Below are 21,377 nucleotides of genomic sequence, written 5' to 3' on the forward strand. Positions count from 1 at the left end.
TGTATACACTACTTATTATATATATACTACTTATTATATACACCACTTATTATATATACTACTTTTTATATACACTACTTATTATATACACTAATTATTATATACACCACTTATTATATACACTACTTATTATATACACCACTTATTATATGCACCACTTATTATATACACTACTTATTATATATACTACTTATTATATACACTAATGATTATATACACTACTTGTTATATATATACTACTTATTATATACACCACTTATTATATATACAACTTATTATATACACTACTTATTATATACAATACTTATTATATACTCTATAAGGCTTATTCTATATACTACTTATTATATACTACTTATATATTATATATACTACTTATTATATACACTACTTATTCTATATACTACTTATTATATACACTACTTATTATATACACTACTTATTATATATATATACTACTTATTATTATATACACTACTTATTATATATAATACTTATTATATACAACGTATTATATATACTACTTATTATATATACTACTTATTATATACACTACTTATTATATACTACTTATTATATGTACTACTTATTATATACACTACTTATTATATATACTACTTATTATACACACTACTTGTTATATATACTACTTCTTATATACAACTTATTATATATACTACTTATTGTATACAACTTATTATATATACTATTTATTATATACTACTTATTATATACTACTTATTATATATACTATTTATTATATACACTACTTATTATATATACTACTTATTATATACACTAATTATATATACTACTTATATATACTACTTATTATATACAACGTATTATATATACTACTTATTATATAATACTTATTATATATACTAATTATATACACTACTTATTATATATACTACTTATTATATACAATTTATTATATATACTACTTATTATATACACTATAAGACTTATTATATATACTACTTATTATATAATATTTATTATATATACTAGTTATATACACTACTTATTATATATACTACTTATTATATACACTACTTATTATACATACTACTTATTATATACACTAATTATTATATTCACTACTTATTAAATATACTACTTATTATATACAACTTATTATATATACTACTTATTATATACACTACTTAATAAATATACTACTTATTATATACAACTTATTATATATACTACTTATTATATACACTACTTATTATATATACAACTTATTATATGTACTTCTTATTATATACAACTTATTATATACACTATTTATTATATACACTATAAGACATATATATATATACAACTTATTATATATACAACTTATTATATACACTATAAAACGTATTATATACACAACTTATTATATATACTATAAGACTTTTTATATATACAACTTATTATACATAAAACTTATTATATAACATCTTATACATAAAACTGGCTGACTGCCTCTAAGAAATGATGTCATGTTTCATGGCAACAAAGCAAGCATGGCTGGTAGAAAGCAGTCAAAAGTCAAGTTTTATTTTTTTATAGCTATTTTTACAGATCCACATGCACCTCCGACTCATATTTTGCTACTTGATACATGCTAATTGTTAGCATGCTAACTTTAACAGTTTTTTTTAAAACTACATTTGCAGGTAAACATCTTAGTGTCGTATATTTCGGTACTTGACACATGCTAATTGTTAGCATGATTACTTTAGCAGCCTTATTTTTGGCTAAGTTTGCAGATATACACCTGAGTGCCGTACATTTTGGTCATTTACCCATGCTTAATTGTTAGCATGATAGCTTTTTTAAAGCTACTTTTACAGATACACACCTCAGAGTCATATATTTTGGCATGTGACACATGGTAATTGTTAGCATACTAACCTTAGCGACTTTTGTTGTTGTTGCTAATTTAGCAGGTTTATGCCTCAAGAGTCATATATTTTGGGTATGTGACGCATGCTAATTGTTATGCTAAAAGTAGCATTCTAGGGGGGGTCATTTAGCAGGCATACAGCTCAGAGTCATACACTTTGGTACATGATACAAGTTAAATTTTACAATGTATGCTAACGTTTCATGCTAGCTTTTTTTCATCTTATTTTGCAGGTGTGCACCTAAAAGTCCTAGTTTTTTTGTTCCCTGACACTATTTGACTTGGGATTTTTCACTTGCAATGTCTACTACAATTGCTTTTTGTAATTTACAGACGTTTTGTTGCAATTAGAACAAATTGTGAACAGTTTTATGACTCAAATCTTTCCTTATACTCTCTACTTACCTACAGATCCCATACCTCTAACCGCAAAACGACCCATTTGCTCTCACATTGTTAGCAAGATGAATGGTTTTCTTCTGGGTCAAGCACGCCTTGAACTGGATTGTGTGGACGCCGTATGGCTTATTAGCTTGTCGACTGTCACAGCGGGGGGGTCACAGTGGTGATCATTGGCTCAAGGTAATTGGACCGAGACTCCACAGGACATCGGCGATTCATATCCTAGCAGCCGTTTTCAGAAATGGGCTTTTCAAATCGGTTTTCCCGATGCGAACAATACAACAGTCTTTGTTCCCTGCGGTTGAACATCGTTGCAGATTAAGCCAAATTGCGTGTTTGAATTGGACTTTGAGTTTGAGTCTTTGGTCTGGGAGTGACGCGTACAAACGCAAACACCGCACAGTCGACTGTGATGGGATCAAACATCGATAATTACATTTGAAGCAAACAAATGAACGAACCAACACACTAACCAACCAACAAACGGACGGACGAATCAACCGAATGAAAGAACGGACGGACGAACGAAACAACCGAACAATCAACCAAACAAATGAACCAATCAACCAAACAAACGAACCAATCGAACGAACGGACGGACAGACGAATCAACCCAAGGAAAAAACAGACCGACAGACAGACGAACCGATAGAGTACAACAAACCAATGAACGGACCAGCAAACCAATGAACAAACCAGCAAACTAATGAACGAACCAACAAACCAATGAACGGATCAACAAACCAATGAACGAACCAGCAAACCAATGAACGGACTAATAAACCAATGAACGAACCAACAACCAATGAACGAACCAACAACCAATGAACGAACCAACAAACCAATGAATGGACCAACAAACCAATTTACGAACCAGCAAACCAATGAACAAACCAACCAACCCAACAACCAACGAATCAACCAACCAACAAATGGACGGACAAATCAACCAAAGGAAAGAACGGAAGGACGAACAAATGAACCAATCGAACGAACGGTCAGACGGACGGACAGACGAATCAACCGAATGAATGAACATACCAAACAACGAACCAACCAATTAACCAAATTAATGAATGAACCAACCAACCAACCAACCAATGAACTGACCTACCGAACAAATGAATGAACCCACCAACCGAACAAATGAATGAACCAACCAAACAACGAAACAACCAACCAATCAACTGAGTGAGTGAATGAATGAAACAATCAACCAACCAATCAACCAAACAATGAACCAATCAACCGAACGAATGAATGAACCAACTAACCAACCGAAGAAATTAATGAACCAAGCAACCAACCGAACAAATGAATGAACCAACCAATCAACCGAACAAATGAATGAACCAACCAACCAACCAATCAACCGAACAAATGAATGAACAACCAACCAACCAACCAATCAACCGAACGAATGAATGAACCAACCAAACAACGAAACAACCAACCAATCAACTGAGTGAGTGAGTGAATGAATGAAACAACCAGCCAACCAAACAATGAACCAATCAACCGAACGAATGAATGAACCAACTAACCAACCAACCGAAGAAATTAATGAACCAAGCAACCAACCGAACAAATGAATGAACCAACCAATCAACCGAACAAATGAATGAACCAACCAACCAACCAATCAACCGAACAAATGAATGAACAACCAACCAACCAACCAACCAATCAACCGAACGAATGAATGAACCAACCAAACAACGAAACAACCAACCAATCAACTGAGTGAGTGAGTGAATGAATGAAACAACCAGCCAACCAAACAATGAACCAATCAACCGAACGAATGAATGAACCAACTAACCAACCAACCAAAGAAATTAATGAACCAAGCAACCAACCGAACAAATGAATGAACCAACCAATCAACCGAACAAATGAATGAACCAACCAACCAATCAACCGAACAAATGAATGAACAACCAACCAACCAACCAACCAACCAATCAACTGAACGAATGAATGAACCAACCAAACAACGAAACAACCAACCAATCAACTGAGTGAGTGAATGAATGAAACAACCAGCCAACCAAACAATGAACCAATCAACCGAACGAATGAATGAACCAACTAACCAACCGAAGAAATGAATGAACCAAGCAACCAACCGAACAAATGAATGAACCAACCAACCAACCAACCAACCGAACAAATGAATGAACCAACCAACCGAACAAATGAATGAACCAACCAACCAACCAACCAATCAACCGAACAAATGAACGAACAACCAACCAACCAATCAACCGAACGAATTAATGAACCAACCAACCAATGAACCAACCAACCAATAAACTAATCAACCGAACAAATGATTGTATCAACCAACCAACCGAACAAATGAATGAACCAACCAACCAATGAACCAACCAACCAATGAACTAATCAACCGAACGAATGAATGAACCAACCAACCAATGAACCAACCAACCAATGAACTAATCAACCGAACAAATGAATGTATCAACCAACCAACCAAACAATGAACCAACAAACCAAGCGAACAACCAAACAACAAACTAACCAGTGAAACAAACAACAAACTAAACCAACCAACCAAACAACAAACTAACCAAACCAACGAACCAACTGAACCAATCAATTAAAAAATGATGACTTTAATCGTGTATGAACATCAATTATTCACACTATTTATAGTAATACAAATGTGGGTCCTTTTGACCTAAATGATACCAGCCAGTAAGTAAGTAAGTAACTGTTATTAAGCAAGATTCAAAAGAGTGATGAATCAGATTTTTAAAAATGAAACGTCTTATGCACACCTAAAAAGAAGAGCTGAAGACACACACTCACACACACACACTTACACACATACACACACTTGCATACCGTGCCTGTCCAAAGGTGTGCTTACCTCCACAGCAGCCTTGGCTCTCTCAAACTCCTCCTCCAGGGACTGGTGTCTGGACAGGAGGGCACTGCCCCACCGCTGGTCCTTGGTGAGACGAGCCTGTTGCACACACACATGTCCTCATGATACACACACACATGTATACACACACACACACACACACACACACACACACACACACACACACACACACACACACACACACACACACACACAGTCAGCCAGGAGACAGGCAGGGGGAGTGTGCGGGGTCAGCCTTCTCAGGGACGGGTGACTACAGTATGTCCTCCACAACTACCGGTAAGTCTCTGGCATGCTTAGCGGGATCACAGCCGGCCCTCACACCACCCTCACGTCAACACCGTGTCACACCACCCTCACGTCAACACCGTGTCACACCACCCTCACGTCAACACCATGTCACACCACCCTCACGTCAACACCGTGTCACACCACCCTCACGTCAACACCGTGTCACACCACTCTCACGTCAACACCGTGTCACACCACCCTCACGTCAACACCGTGTCACACCACCCTCACGTCAACACCGTGTCACACCACCCTCACGTCAACACCATGTCACACCACCCTCACGTCAACACCATGTCACACCACCCTCACGTCAACACCGTGTCACACCACCCTCACGTCAACACCGTGTCACACCACCCTCACGTCAACACCGTGTCACACCACCCTCACGTCAACACCGTGTCACACCACCCTCACGTCAACACCATGTCACACCACCCTCACGTCAACACCGTGTCACACCACCCTCACGTCAACACCGTGTCACACCACCCTCACGTCAACACCATGTCACACCACCCTCACGTCAACACCGTGTCACACCACCCTCACGTCAACACCGTGTCACACCACTCTCACGTCAACACCGTGTCACACCACCCTCACGTCAACACCGTGTCACACCACCCTCACGTCAACACCGTGTCACACCACCCTCACGTCAACACCATGTCACACCACCCTCACGTCAACACCATGTCACACCACCCTCACGTCAACACCGTGTCACACCACCCTCACGTCAACACCGTGTCACACCACCCTCACGTCAACACCGTGTCACACCACCCTCACGTCAACACCTTGTCACACCACCCTCACGTCAACACCGTGTCACACCACCCTCACGTCAACACCGTGTCACACCACCCTCACGTCATCACCGTGTCACACCACCCTCACGTCAACACCGTGTCACACCACCCTCACGTCAACACCGTGTCACACCACCCTCACGTCAACACCGTGTCACACCACTCTCACGTCAACACCGTGTCACACCACCCTCACGTCAACACCGTGTCACACCACCCTCACGTCAACACCGTGTCACACCACCCTCACGTCAACACCGTGTCACACCACCCTCACGTCAACACCGTGTCACACCACCCTCACGTCAACACCGTGTCACACCACCCTCACGTCAACACCGTGTCACACCACCCTCACGTCAACACCGTGTCACACCACCCTCACGTCAACACCATGTCACACCACCCTCACGTCAACACCGTGTCACACCACTCTCACGTCAACACCATGTCACACCACTCTCACGTCAACACCATGTCACACCACCCTCACGTCAACACCGTGTCACACCACCCTCACGTCAACACCATGTCACACCACCCTCACGTCAACACCGTGTCACACCACCCTCACGTCAACACCATGTCACACCACCCTCACGTCAACACCATGTCACACCACCCTCACGTCAACACCGTGTCACACCACCCTCACGTCAACACCATGTCACACCACCCTCACGTCAACACCGTGTCACACCACCCTCACGTCAACACCATGCCCGACTCACTCCTGTAGTCTCGCTTCCAGATGGAGGAGCTCAGCAAACATGCACTTTCTACGTCACCTTGACACTAAACAGTGATCTACTGCAGACAATGAAGAACTAAAGTGTCCGTGGGTATGGCCTGAGGGTCACGTGGGTATGGCCTGAGGGTCACGTGGGTATGGCCTGAGGGTCACGTGGGTATGGACCGAGGGTCACGTGGGTACACAGAACGCACCTTAGATCAAACAAATAGTTCATACCAAGAACTGCACTACAAAACGGGCTCATTGGAACCATCAATCCTGACTTCATCAAACCGTGGTGCCACTACTGGTACGTCAGAGAATCACTTGATTAAAGTACAGTGTTTTGTTTTCCTATACTCAAACACAGTGTTACTGTTCAAACTGTGTGTAATGTTACAGTGGCCCAAAATATTACATGTTAAATTAAACCTTTGCCTTGTTTTTAATGAATACTTAGGTCTACTACACTACTGTATTTAATGTTGTCATTATGGTGGTACTTAATGAATACTTAGTGTCCAAACTTTTTGACTTGGCGGCCATATATATGTATATATGTATGTGTATGTATGTATACTGTATACATATATATATATATATATATATATATATATATATATATATATATATATATATATATATATATATATATATATATATATATATATATATATATGTATATGTATATATATATATATATATATATATATATATATGTATATATATATATATATATATATATATATATATATATGTATATATATATATATATGTATATATATATATATATGTATATATGTATATATATATATATATATGTATATATACATATATATATATATATATATATGTATATATATATATATATATATATGTATATATATATATATATATATGTATAAGTACATGTGTATATATACATATATTTATGTGTCTGTATAAATGTATACATATGTGTGTGTATATATGTATACGTATGTATATATATATATGTTTATGTATATATATATGTTTATGTATATGTATATATATATGTGTGTGTATATATGTATACGTATGTGTATATATATATGTTTATGTATATGTATATATATATGTATGTGTGTATGTATATATGTGTGTATATATATATATATATATATATATATATATTAGTGTGTGTGTGTATGTATACATATGTGTATATATATATGTTTATGTATATGTATATATATATATATGTATGTGTGTATGTCTATATGTGTGTGTGTATATATATATATATATATATATATATATATATATATATATATATATATATATATATATATATATATATATATATATTAGTGTGTATATATATATGTATATATATATATATATTAGTGTGTGTGTATGCATACAGTACGTGTATATATGTACAGTATGTATATATATATATATATATATGTGTGTGTGTGTGTATATACTGTATATATATATATATTAGTGTGTGTGTATGTATACAGTATGTGTATATATATATATGTATATATATATATATGTATGAATGTGTATACATGTTAATGTGTGTATATATGTATACACTGTATATATATGTGTGTAAGTGTATATATGTGTGTGTATATATATATATATATATATATATATATATATATATATATATATATATATATATATATACATATGTGTGTATATATACATATTTTATATATGTATACATATATATGTATATATATGTGTATATATATATATATATATATATATATATATAAAATATATATATATATATATATATATACTATATATATATATATATATATATATATATATATATATATATATATATATATATATATATATATATATATACATATATATATATATATATACTATATATATATATATATACTATATATATATATATATATATATATATATATATATGCATGGGCGTATTTAATAATATCCACAAATTGTGTTGTATCGTGTAATGTGTGACCACGTCTGTTGGCATGTTTTATTGGTTCGATTTTCTTTTCTTTTTTTCCACCATGACTAGGGAAGGTTGTTTGCATGGGGCCACCCAGATAAATCCTGCTCCTGGGTTCTATTCCAAACACGGTAAGTGGCCGTAGACCTTAAATACTCATGTTGTCCACAAGATGGAGACAAAGCACCGTGTAAACGGACTTTTATAATGACTTGAAGCTAGATTCCTTATCAAACTCATGACGTCTCGCGGGCCAAATTGGGCTGCACATGGCCCGCGGGCAATAGTTTGGACGCCCCTGTCTTAGAGGAAATGATGGGCATTTCACTGGCACAGAACTCGCAAAAACATGCCGCATTTGGAGGGGCGATTACTTGGGGACAAAATGACTCCTGGAGAACACTCTAATGCCACATGATTGTTGTGGGGGTGGATTTTTCCACGGACTCATTACGTTGTCCACTCACAAGTACATTTCATGCAAAACACATCTTCAGTTTTTGCATGCAGCCTGCATTATGTGTGTGTGTGTGTGTGTGTGTGTGTGTGTGTGTGTGTGTGTGTGTGTGTTTTGTGGATACCAACTAGGAGGAGACCACACATGACCGCGCATTTGGGATTGTTTGTGAACACCTGCCATCCATCTTGGACGGCTATCTTTAATCCCACATGCATTATTAACGGGGGTGACGCATGTTGGGATCCACACTAAGTAAGACCTGTTAATAATTCACAGGCTATTCATCTAATAATGGCATCAGAAATAAGACCTGGACACACCTCCACTCAGCAAGAAAGCGCTTCACATTTGGACCTTGTAGCACCACCAGGCAGCAATCTGGATTTGACCCAAAAGGCTTCAGGGGCTGTTTTTTTTTTTTTTGGAAGTCAAATTTCCCAACGTGGTGTGTGAGCGCGGTGCAAATGTTTAAGTCTTTCCGTGTGAAATGATAGGATGCACATAGGGAGGCTTACATGTCTTCCACTAATATACTGCCTGTTGAGCTGAAATGGAAGAATGGGAGTTGTTAGGACAAAGCAGGGCCAAACCTTCACAGCAGGGTGCAAACTTCAAGGATTCGTATGCAGAACATTCCACGGATTGCAACTGGACTCTTTGGGCTGTCTTATTGGTAGGGGTGGGTAATGCCAACCCTTGAAGAAACCCATGAAGAAACCCATGAACGAAGCAATGAACAAACTGACGAACGAACATATGAACAAACCGATGAATGAACCTATAAACGAACCAAAAAACAAGCTAATAAACGAAACAATGAACGAACCGATGAAGGTACCCGTGAAGGAACCAATGAAGGAACTCATGAAGAAACCAATGAAGGAACCAATGAACAAACCCATGAACAAACCTACGAACGAAATGATGAACGAAACGATGAACGGACAAATGCATGAACCCATGAAGGAACCTACGAAGGAACACATGAATGAAGCAATGAACAAACTGACGAACGAACATATGAACAAACCGATGAATGAACCTATAAACGAACCAAAAAACAAGCTAATAAACGAAACAATGAACGAACCGATGCACGAACCGATGAAGGTACCCGTGAAGGAACCAATGAAGGAACTCATGAAGAAACCAATGAAGGAACCAATGAACAAACCCATGAACAAACCTACGAACGAAATGATGAACGAAACGATGAACGGACAAATGCATGAACCCATGAAGGAACCTACGAAGGAACCCATGAATGAAGCAATGAACAAACTGACGAACGAACATATGAACAAACCGATGAATGAACCTATAAACGAACCAAAAAACAAACTAATAAACGAAACAATGAACGAAACGATGAAGTTACCTATGAAGGTACCAGTGAAGGAACCAATGAAGGAACTCATGAAGAAACCAAAGAAGGAACCAATGAACAAACCTACGAACGAAATGATGAACGAAACGATGAACGGACAAATGCACGAACCAATGAAGGAACCTACGAAGGAACCCATGAATGAAGCAATGAACAAACTGACGAACGAACATATGAACAAACCGATGAATGAACCTATGAACGAAACATTGAACGAACCGATGCACGAACCAATTAAGTTACCAATAAAGGTACCCGTGAAGGAACCGATGAAGGAACCAATGAAGGAACCAATGAACAAACCCATGAACAAACCTACGAACGAAATGATGAACAAAACGATGAACGAAACAATGACTGGACCGATGCACGAACCAATGAAGGAACCCATGAAGGAACCCACGAAGGAACCCATGAACGAAGCAATGAACAAACTGACGAACGAACATATGAACAAATCGATGAAGGAGCCTATGAACGAACCAAAAAACAAACTAACGAACGAAACAATGAACGAACCGATGCACGGACCGATGAAGTTACCAATGAAGCTACCCGTGAAGGAACCGATTAAGGAACCAATGAAGAAACCAATGAAGGAACCAATGAACAAACCCATGAAGTTACCAATGAAGGTACCCGTGAAGGAACCGATGAAGAAACCAATGAAAGAACTCAATGAAAAAAACAATGAACAAACCCATGAACAAACCTACGAACGAAATGATGAACAAAACGATGAACGAAACAATGACTGGACCGATGCACAAACCAATGAAGGAACCCACGAAGGAACCCATGAACGAAGCAATGAACAAACTGACGAACGAACATATGAACAAATCGATGAAGGAACCTATGAATGAACCAAAAAACAAACTAATGAACGAAACAATGAAAAAAACGATGCACAAACCGATGAAGTTACCAATGAAGCTACCCGTGAAGGAACCGATGAAGGAACCAATGAACAAACCTATGAAATTACCAATGAAGGTACCCGTGAAGGAACTGATGAAGGAACTCATGAAGAAAGCAATGAAGGAACCAATGAACAAACCCATGAACAAACCTACGAACGAAATGATGAACAAAACGATGAACGAAACAATGACTGGACCGATGCACGAACCAATGAAGGAACCCACGAAGGAACCCATGAACGAAGCAATGAACAAACTGACGAACGAACATATGAACAAATCGATGAAGGAACCTATGAATGAACCAAAAAACAAACTAACGAACGAAACAATGAAAAAACCGATGCACAAACCGATGAAGTTACCAATGAAGCTACCCGTGAAGGAACCGATGAAGGAACCAATGAACAAACCCATGAAGTTACCAATGAAGGTACCCGTGAAGGAACCGATGAAGGAACCAATGAAGGAACTCATGAAGAAACCAATGAAGGAACCAATGAACAAACCCATGAACAAACCTACGAACGAAATGATGAACAAAATGATGAACGAAACGATGAACGAAACAATGACTGGACCGATGCACGAACCAATGAAGGAACCCTTGAAGGAACCCACGAAGGAACCCATGAACGAAGCAATGAACAAACTGACGAACGAACATATGAACAAATCGATGGAGGAGCCTATGAACGAACCAAAAAGCAAACTAATGAACGAAACAATGAACGAACCGATGCACAAACCGATGAAGTTACCCGTGAAGGAACCGATGAAGGAACCAATGAAAGAACTCATGAAGAAACCAATGAAAAAACCAATGAACAAACCCATGAACAAACCTACGAACGAAATGATGAACAAAACAATGAACGAAACAAGGACTGGACCGATGGACGAACCAATGAAGGAACCCATGAAGGAACCCATGAACGAAGCAATGAACAAACTGACGAACGAACATATGAACAAACCGATGAATGAACCTATGAACGAAACAATGAACGAACCGATGCACGGACCAATTAAGTTACCAATGAAGGTACCCGTGAAGGAACCGATGAAGAAACCAATGAAAGAACTCATGAAGAAACCAATGAAAAAACCAATGAACAAACCCATGAACAAACCTATGAACGAAATGATGAACGAAACAATGAACGGACCGATGCACGAACCAATGAAGGAACCCATGAAGGAACCCACGAAGGAACCCATGAATGAAGCAATGAACAAACTGACGAACGAACATATGAACAAACTGATGAATGAACCTACGAACAAAACAATGAACGAACCAATGCACGAACCAATTAAGTTACCAATGAAGGTACACGTGAAGGAACCGATGAAGGAACCAATGAAGGAACTCATGAAGAAACCAATGAAGAAACCAATGAACAAACCCATGAACAAACCTACAAACGAAATGATGAACAAAACGATGAACGAAACAATGACTGGACCGATGCACGAACCAATGAAGGAACCCACGAAGGAACCCATGAACGAAGCAATGAACAAACTGACGAACGAACATATGAACAAATCGATGAAGGAACCTATGAACAAACCAAAAAACAAACTAATGAACGAAACAATGAAAAAACCGATGCACAAACCGATGAAGTTACCAATGAAGCTACCCGTGAAGGAACCGATGAAGGAACCAATGAACAAACCAATGAAGGTACCTGTGAAGGAACCAATGAAGGAACTCATGAAGAAACCAATGAAGGAACCAATGAACAAACCCATGAACAAACCTACGAGTGAAATGATGAACAAAATGATGAACGAAACGATGAATGAAACAATGACTGGACCGATGCACGAACCAATGAAGGAACCCACGAAGGAACCCATGAACGAAGCAATGAACAAACTGACAAACGAACATTTGAACAAATCGATGAAGGAACCTATGAACGAACCAGAAAACAAAGTAATGAACGAAACAATGAACGAACCGATGAAGTTACCAATGAAGCTACCCGTGAAGGAACCGATGAAGGAACCAATGAAGGAACTCATGAAGAAACCAATGAAGGAACCAATGAACAAACCCATGAACAAACCTACGAACGAAATGATGAACGAAACAATGAACGGACCGATGCACGAACCAATGAAGGAACCCTTGAACAAACTGATTAACGAACAACTGAACAAATCACTGAATGAACAAATAAATGAACCAATGAACAAAACTATGAACGTACCCATGAAGGAACTCATGAAGGAACCTATTAACGAACCAAAAAACAAACTAATGAACAAAACAATTAACGAACCGATGCACGAACCGATTAAGTTACCAATGAAGCTATCCGTGAAGGAACCAATGAAGGAACTAATGAACGAAGCAATGAACAAACTGACGAACGAACATATGAACAAATCGATGAAGGAACCTATGAACGAACCAAAAAACAAACTAATGAAGGAACCGATGCACGAACCAATTATCAATGATGAAGTTACCAATGAAGCTACCTGTGAAGGAACCAATGAAGAAACCGATGAAGGAACCCATGAACAAAGCTAGGAACGAAATGATGAACGAAATGATGAACGAACCGATGCACGAACCAATGAAGGAACCCATGAAGGAACCCTTGAACAAACTGATAAACAAACCACTGAACGAATCGCTGAACGAACAAATAAAAGAACCAATGAACAAAACAATGAATGTACCGATGAATGAACCATTGAAGTTACCAATGAAGGTACGCATGAAGGAACCGATGAAGGAAGCAATGAAAAAAAACTCATGAACAAACCTATGAACGAAATGATGAACGAGACGATGAACGAACCCTTGAAGGAACCCTTGTACGAACTGATTAACGGACCACAGAACGAATCGCTGAACGAACCAATAAAGGAACCAATGAACAAAACAATGAACATACTAATGAATGAACTGATGAAGTTACAGATGAAGATACGCATGAAGGAACCGATGAACGAACCAATGAAGGATCTCATAAAGAAACCAATGACCAGCTGAGTGCTAAACAAGAAATACAAACTAGGAACATAATAAAACAATCATTTACTGTACAATGTTTGCTCTCACTGGGATAAAGACTGATGGGATGTTTATATCTTTCAGCACAAGACTTGTGTTCCCTGTTTGGATGGCGAATTCAACGTAATCCTCACTCCTAATAAGGGGGAGAAAACGAGCATATTGTTGCGTCTTCTTGCAATGTTTTCAGGTCTAAGTTGGATGTCAAAGTTGACCAACTTGTGGGTATATGTCCTCAACCTTCTACTATCCAGGAATGACTTATCATCTACAATCAACTTTCACTAACTCAGAGGCGACGCAGCAGCTCACTATGTCCATATAGCGGCATAAGCTCGTTAGCTCACTGTGATCAATGGGCCGCTAAAAGTAGTCCCTCTGCGTTAGCACCTATAATGACAATGTAATACCCAAACAGTCCAGTTTTGACCAATTGAACGCTGAGAGGATTCAATGACTGATGAATTTGAACACTGACAGGAAGTAATAAGATATTTCTATTGGAAGGAAGTGGATGTTTAATCACGGTGGCTACGTACTTGAGAGGAGAGCGTGGACTCGGGCTCCGCTTTGGTGTTTGCTTCCATGCAGTTCTTGTTCTGCGCCTCCGACTGGCTTTTACAGTCCATGGACCTGAAGGAGACAAGACCTGTTTTCAATCCAGGGGAAACATCTCCTTGGAAATTGCTCCTTTCATGGTCGTAGTTCACAGCTAAATTCAGTATCTCATAATATGTACCAAAAAATAGTTCAATATTATACATTTCGCTGTATTAAAAAAAAATGACCAACTTTCTGAGAAGTTGATTAGTCTCTTCTTTGGTCTCCAAATAACTTTTGCACCAATAATTAATTGACTCAAAAGACTCGACTCACTTAAATCTCAATCGACAAATAAATAGGGATTCATTTATTTAATAGGTAAATAATTCAACCTTGAAATGCTAAATTAAATAGTAAAACAATGCGTTTGGTAGTGAAATAATTTATTCTTACAATAATTAATTTAAAAGTTGAATATTAAAATCTTGAAATTAATAATCAAAGAGTGAAATAATTAAATTTTGGAAAAAAATCAAATAGGGAAATAATTAATTGAGCAGTACAGTAATTGTTATTGTGTAATAATTAATAGTGTAATAATCAAGTAGTGAAATAATTAATTTGATAGCAAAATAATTACATCTTGAAATAATTAATCAAATAGTGAAATAATTAATTAAGTAGTGGAGTAATTGTTATTGTGTAATAATTCATAGCGTAATAATCAAGTAGTGAAATAATTAATTTGATAGGAAAATAATTACATCTTGAACTAATTAATCAAATAGTGAAATAATTAATTAAGTAGTGGAGTAATTGTTATTGTGTAATAATTCATAGTGTTATAATCAAGTAGTGAAATTAATTTGATAGCAAAATAATTACATCTTGAAATAATTAATCAAATAGTGAAATAATTAATTAAGTAGTGGAGTAATTGTTATTGTGTAATAATTAATAGTGTAATAATCAAGTAGTGAAATAATTAATTTGATAGGATAATAATTACATCTTGAACTAATTAATCAAATAGTGAAATAATTAATTAAGTAGTGGAGTAATTATTATTGTGTAATAATTAATTGTGTTGTAATCAAGTAGTGAAATAATTAATTTAATTGGAAAATAATTACATCTTGAAATAATTCATTAAATAGTGAAATGATTGAATCTTGAAACTAGTTATCAGTGAAATAATTAATTTAATAGTCAAATAATTAAATATTGAAATGATTAAATAGTGAAATAATTCGTTTGATAGTGAAATAATTAAATCTTGAAATGAGCAATTGAATAGTGAAATAATTCAATTCAAAAATTGTTCAAATAGTGAAATAATTAATTAAGTAGTGAAGTAATTGTAATTGTGTAATAATTAATATAGTGAAATAATTTATGGATAGTGAAATTATTAAAGGGGAAAATTATTAAATAATTTAAAAATGAAAACAACAATTTAATAGTTAAATATTAACATATTGAAATTATTAATTCAATAGTGAAATTATTAATTAGTGAAATTATTATATTTAAAAAGATCAAATACTGAAATAATTAGGTAAAGTACATGTGTAATAATTAATAGATAGTGTAATAATTAGGTAATGAAATAATACATTTCATAGAAAAATAATTAATATCTTAAAATTATTAAATAAATAGCGGAATGATTCAACCTTGAAACTCATTATTGAGGAAATAATACATTTAACAGTAAAATTTTTGATTTAATAGAGTAATAATTAAATCTTAAAATAATTAATTGAAATATGAAATAATTATTTGAATAGTGAAATAATTATTTGAATCCTATAATTATTTATTGAATAATGAAATAATGACATTTGGAAATTAACTAAATGGTGAATCTATTAAATAGTGAAATAATTCATTTTTTGAAATATATAAATAGTGAAATAAAAAAAATAATCGTGAAATATTTAAAATATTCAAATAATCAAATATTGCAAATGATTAATGTATTAATTTATATATATAAAATACATGTTTTTACAATTATTAATTAAATGTTTATTTAAATGTAATTAATTCCACATTCAAGAATGTATTTTTATTCTGGCCCATTCAATCCGCCGTGCAAAAGGTGCACCCCCAGTAGAACTTGACAATCTCTGCTCTAAAGTCCACAACTCTGAACTCAAGCAGCACCTTCTAGAAGGAAATGCCTCCAAGGCGGCACACAACTTCCGCCCCACAAGACGAGGTGAAGCACCAAGATAATAATAAATGTATAAAATCAATATGACTCATTAAAGCTCACCACAGAAGTTCACTGGAAGAGTTCTTCGACGACCGCCGTCTCTCCAACTTCCACTTCCTGCTTCCAGTCCTCTCAGGGTTGGTGTTCAGTTCTTCCCATTTATCCAGCTGTGAACTCACCATTACTGCACACACACGTTCACATTTTGCACGCTCGTCAGTTTACTGACATGGACTTCCTGTTGCAACTTGTTGGAATGTCCATACCCGAGTCGAGCGGCGCCCTCTCCGGCGTCCGCTTGCTCTGCTCCACCTCCACGTGGATCAGCTCCGTGTCGGCGGTCTTCTTCCTGTGAGGGCTGCTGGGCTTGTCGCTCCGCGATGAAAGAGGACTCTTCCTGTCCTTGTTCCTCCGCTCGCTCGGCTCGCTCAGGTCCAGCAGGTCCAACGTTGACGACAGAACTGCGCAGATAGCACTCGCAGCTTCAACATTTGTTTTTCCCGGGAACGGGACTCAATGCGGGGAAAAGCACGGAAAATCCTATTTTTATATGGTGCATTGCAGGTCCTGTGCCTGTCAAGACATCTGTCTATTTGGAACTGTGATCACAGTTCTCCTGCCGATTGGACCGACAGAGCATTGCTTTGGTCTACTGACAAATTTCAAAGAGGATGGCAACCGTTTAAGGACCCCAACCGCGGTTCCGGGTAGAGCTGTGGGCACACAGACTGTGGCGATCACGGAATCGAATCGCAAACTGGATGACATCAAGGAGAGGCTTTCTGGAATGCAAAGATGGATCGATAGGCTATAAATGTGTGTATCGAGACTTGATGCACATGTACTTATATGACCCAATTCAAACAACCTTCCCTAGTCATGGCGCAGGAAAAAAATTGTTTTTCAACAAACATGTTCACATATAACAAAATCTGCTCACTAAACTTTGTGGATATCATAAAAATAACACCAACCGCCATAGAAAATAAAGAGTGACACCCATCTATTGCAAGGCATGATGGGAAAAATGCAAAACACTCTCCACACATATCCTTGTTTGGCACATTTTAGATGCTTGATATTTCTGATTGATTACAACACTTTAAATAGGTCGTCACGGAAGTAAACAAGGTAGAAGTAGAACTTTCACATACTCTTAATATTCAATTATGTTCATTATATATACAATATATTAAAATATTGTGTACATACATTAGATAGCTACACATACACACACATATAGGCTACATATGTACAGTAGGTATAGAGATTGGATGCACAACATGTACTTATATGACCCAATTCAAACAACCTTCCCTAGTCATGGAACAGGAAAAAAAAATTATTCAACCAGTACAAAAAGTCAACAAACATGTACATATACACATAACACATAATAACAAAACCTGCTCACTAAACTGTGTGGATATTATTTAAAACAACGCCAACCACCATAGAAAATTCTAATTTACACCCATTTAAAATCCATTGCAAGGCATGATGGGAAAATAGAAAACACTCTCTCCACACGTATCCATGTTTGGCACATTTTAGCTGCTTGATATTTCTGATTGATTACAAAACTTTGATGAGGTCGTCACAGAAGTAAACAATGTAGTAGTCCAACGTATGTCCGTAAGTAAACACATTTATCAGACGTTTTACATGCAAGCACGTTTAATTCAAATTTTATTTATTAATTTTTTGCTCATATCCGAAATCACTGTCGGATCAGGACACTTGTAGTTTTTGGCGCTCTTATTTTCTTTACTCCACTTCAATCGGGCGTGTCAGGCGGCAGCTTACCCCTGGTCAGATTGTCGGTTCCTGACCTGTTCCTGGTTGGCAATCAGGAGGCTCACCTGGCTCTGTTTGGCAATCAGGACACTGTCTGGACATTCTGCGTACTTTTCATGTAAGTTGTTGTTTTGTATTTGCACTTCTTGTGTGTAAGTTGCAACTTCCTGTGTAGGAATATACAGGATGTAGTTGACCACGCACAGTTTTTAGAGTCATTTTTAATAACGTTTATGCAGATTGCTGCTCCTTTTATTTATATGTACGTTCAGTGGGTGTCGGCAATCAGGAGGCAACATTCGGGCAATCTGGCTGGAATTCACGAGATAATTGGCGTGCTGCTGCGGCGCGATAACCAGCTGAGAGGGTTTGTTGACTGAATCCCGGGCGCAATCAGAGCGCACGCCCGTGACTTGTGCTATTTAGATGACAAGTGCCATTACCCGAGTGGGGGAGGGCCAGGGTGCCTGAAGAGTTTTTAGCATCAAAGAGGAAAACAAAGACATTCATTACAAAGCAGCGCTGTCAGAATGTTTTGAAATAATGAGACCGGCAAGGCAATTGCTCAAAGAGTTTATTTATAAACCGGAAGTTTTCTGTGTGTGGGAAGGGCGCTCAGACTGAACACATCAGTCCATTCAACATAAATGGTTGTTGTTTGCTACAACGAGGTTGTCTCAAGGCAGCGGTGTATAAAATACGGCACACGTGTCCAGTTTGGCCCGCGAGACGTCAGCAGTTTGATCATTTGGCCCACAAGATTGTATCTTGTTGACACCCTGAGTAATTCAGGTCAATGACCATGAATTGTACATTGAAGCACAGCGCAGCATTTTTATTTATGACCCAATCCAAACAACCTTTCCCACTCATGGCACAAATGAAACCAACACAGAAAGTCAACACACATGGTCACACATCACTACGGAGCCCCTAAAGCAGGGGTCTCAAACTCAATTTACCTGGGGGCCACTGGATGCAGAAACTGGGTGAGGCTGGGCCGCAAGAAAAGATTTCTTAAAAAAAATCCAACATGCACTTTTTAATGAATTCACCTTCTTTGAATGGCTTTCCCGCCCTAGCAACTTCTGAGAATGAAGACTATAGAAGAAAAGGTCATTTCCAACATCAGTATTCAAGGACAACTTTAAAACAAATGTGCATATCAGTGGTGGGGGTTAAACTATTGAATTCTCTTTACAATGAGATAAAAGATTGTAAAAATATATTCCAATTGAAAAAATATATAAAGACAGAACAATACGATCATATGGACAGCCATACGTGTTTACATTTTGCTTTATATTTATTATTTTACTTATTTTTTGCCTGGTTTTATATTTGTTTTGTATCATCCCGTGAGGTGTATATTACTTATTTTGTTTTTTTTGTTGGTTTGTACTTCATGAAGTTTTGCACTTTTTGTGTTTTTTTGTGTGGTTTTTTGTTTGTTTTCGCTATATTTGGATGTAATTGTTGGTTTATATGATATCATTAAGTAAGACTACGTATTATGTTGAAGGGGGCAGAAAAATATAAGATTTTTCTTCATCCTGCTCCTTCTCAGGCTTTGGTGTGTAAATGTATAATTGAATAACTGAGGTATAATTGTCTATCGATCAAAGATGCACATCAATGAAGGAGATAAATAAAAATGAAATTAAATGAAATGAAATAAGACACATCGGGGTGTCGGGGCTCGCCGTGGAGTTTACAGTTACAGTAGCACAATTAGCCCCGAACGGGCTAACATCACCACTAACGTGTTACACGTCTGATTCGCCCAGCGACTCTCTGTCGGAGTATCAGCGCTGGGGTCAAGTGCACCACACTTTTGTATTATCGCTAGGTCCTTCGGCGGAGTGCTTTGGAAGCTACCGGACCGCTCGTCTTCCCCGCCCGGACTGTTTACAACGGGGGCGGGAGCAAGCAGGCGGGCGAGCGAAGGAGGCAGGGAGGGAGGGAGGAAGAGC

At 37.2% G+C, this 21,377-nt stretch overlaps 1 protein-coding gene across 2 annotated transcripts in view; it reads right to left on the reverse strand.

Annotated features, from left to right (window-relative positions):
* Positions 1 to 21,377, reverse strand: part of pex5la (peroxisomal biogenesis factor 5-like a) — a 153,021-nt gene that overhangs the window by 28,305 nt on the left and 103,339 nt on the right. Inside the window, exons 4-8 of one of the 2 annotated variants that reach the window (XM_062027844.1) lie at positions 17,874 to 18,068; positions 17,668 to 17,791; positions 15,383 to 15,476; positions 10,009 to 10,038; positions 5,199 to 5,294 (exon numbers count right to left, since the gene is read on the reverse strand). In XM_062027844.1, coding sequence (XP_061883828.1) covers positions 5,199 to 5,294; positions 10,009 to 10,038; positions 15,383 to 15,476; positions 17,668 to 17,791; positions 17,874 to 18,068 — 539 coding nt within the window. The remainder of the gene's footprint in view (positions 1 to 5,198; positions 5,295 to 10,008; positions 10,039 to 15,382; positions 15,477 to 17,667; positions 17,792 to 17,873; positions 18,069 to 21,377) is intronic. The other variant, XM_062027845.1, reaches the window with a different exon arrangement.

The sequence above is a fragment of the Entelurus aequoreus genome, linkage group LG19 (assembly GCF_033978785.1).
Source record: "Entelurus aequoreus isolate RoL-2023_Sb linkage group LG19, RoL_Eaeq_v1.1, whole genome shotgun sequence".
Lineage (NCBI taxonomy): Eukaryota > Metazoa > Chordata > Actinopteri > Syngnathiformes > Syngnathidae > Entelurus > Entelurus aequoreus.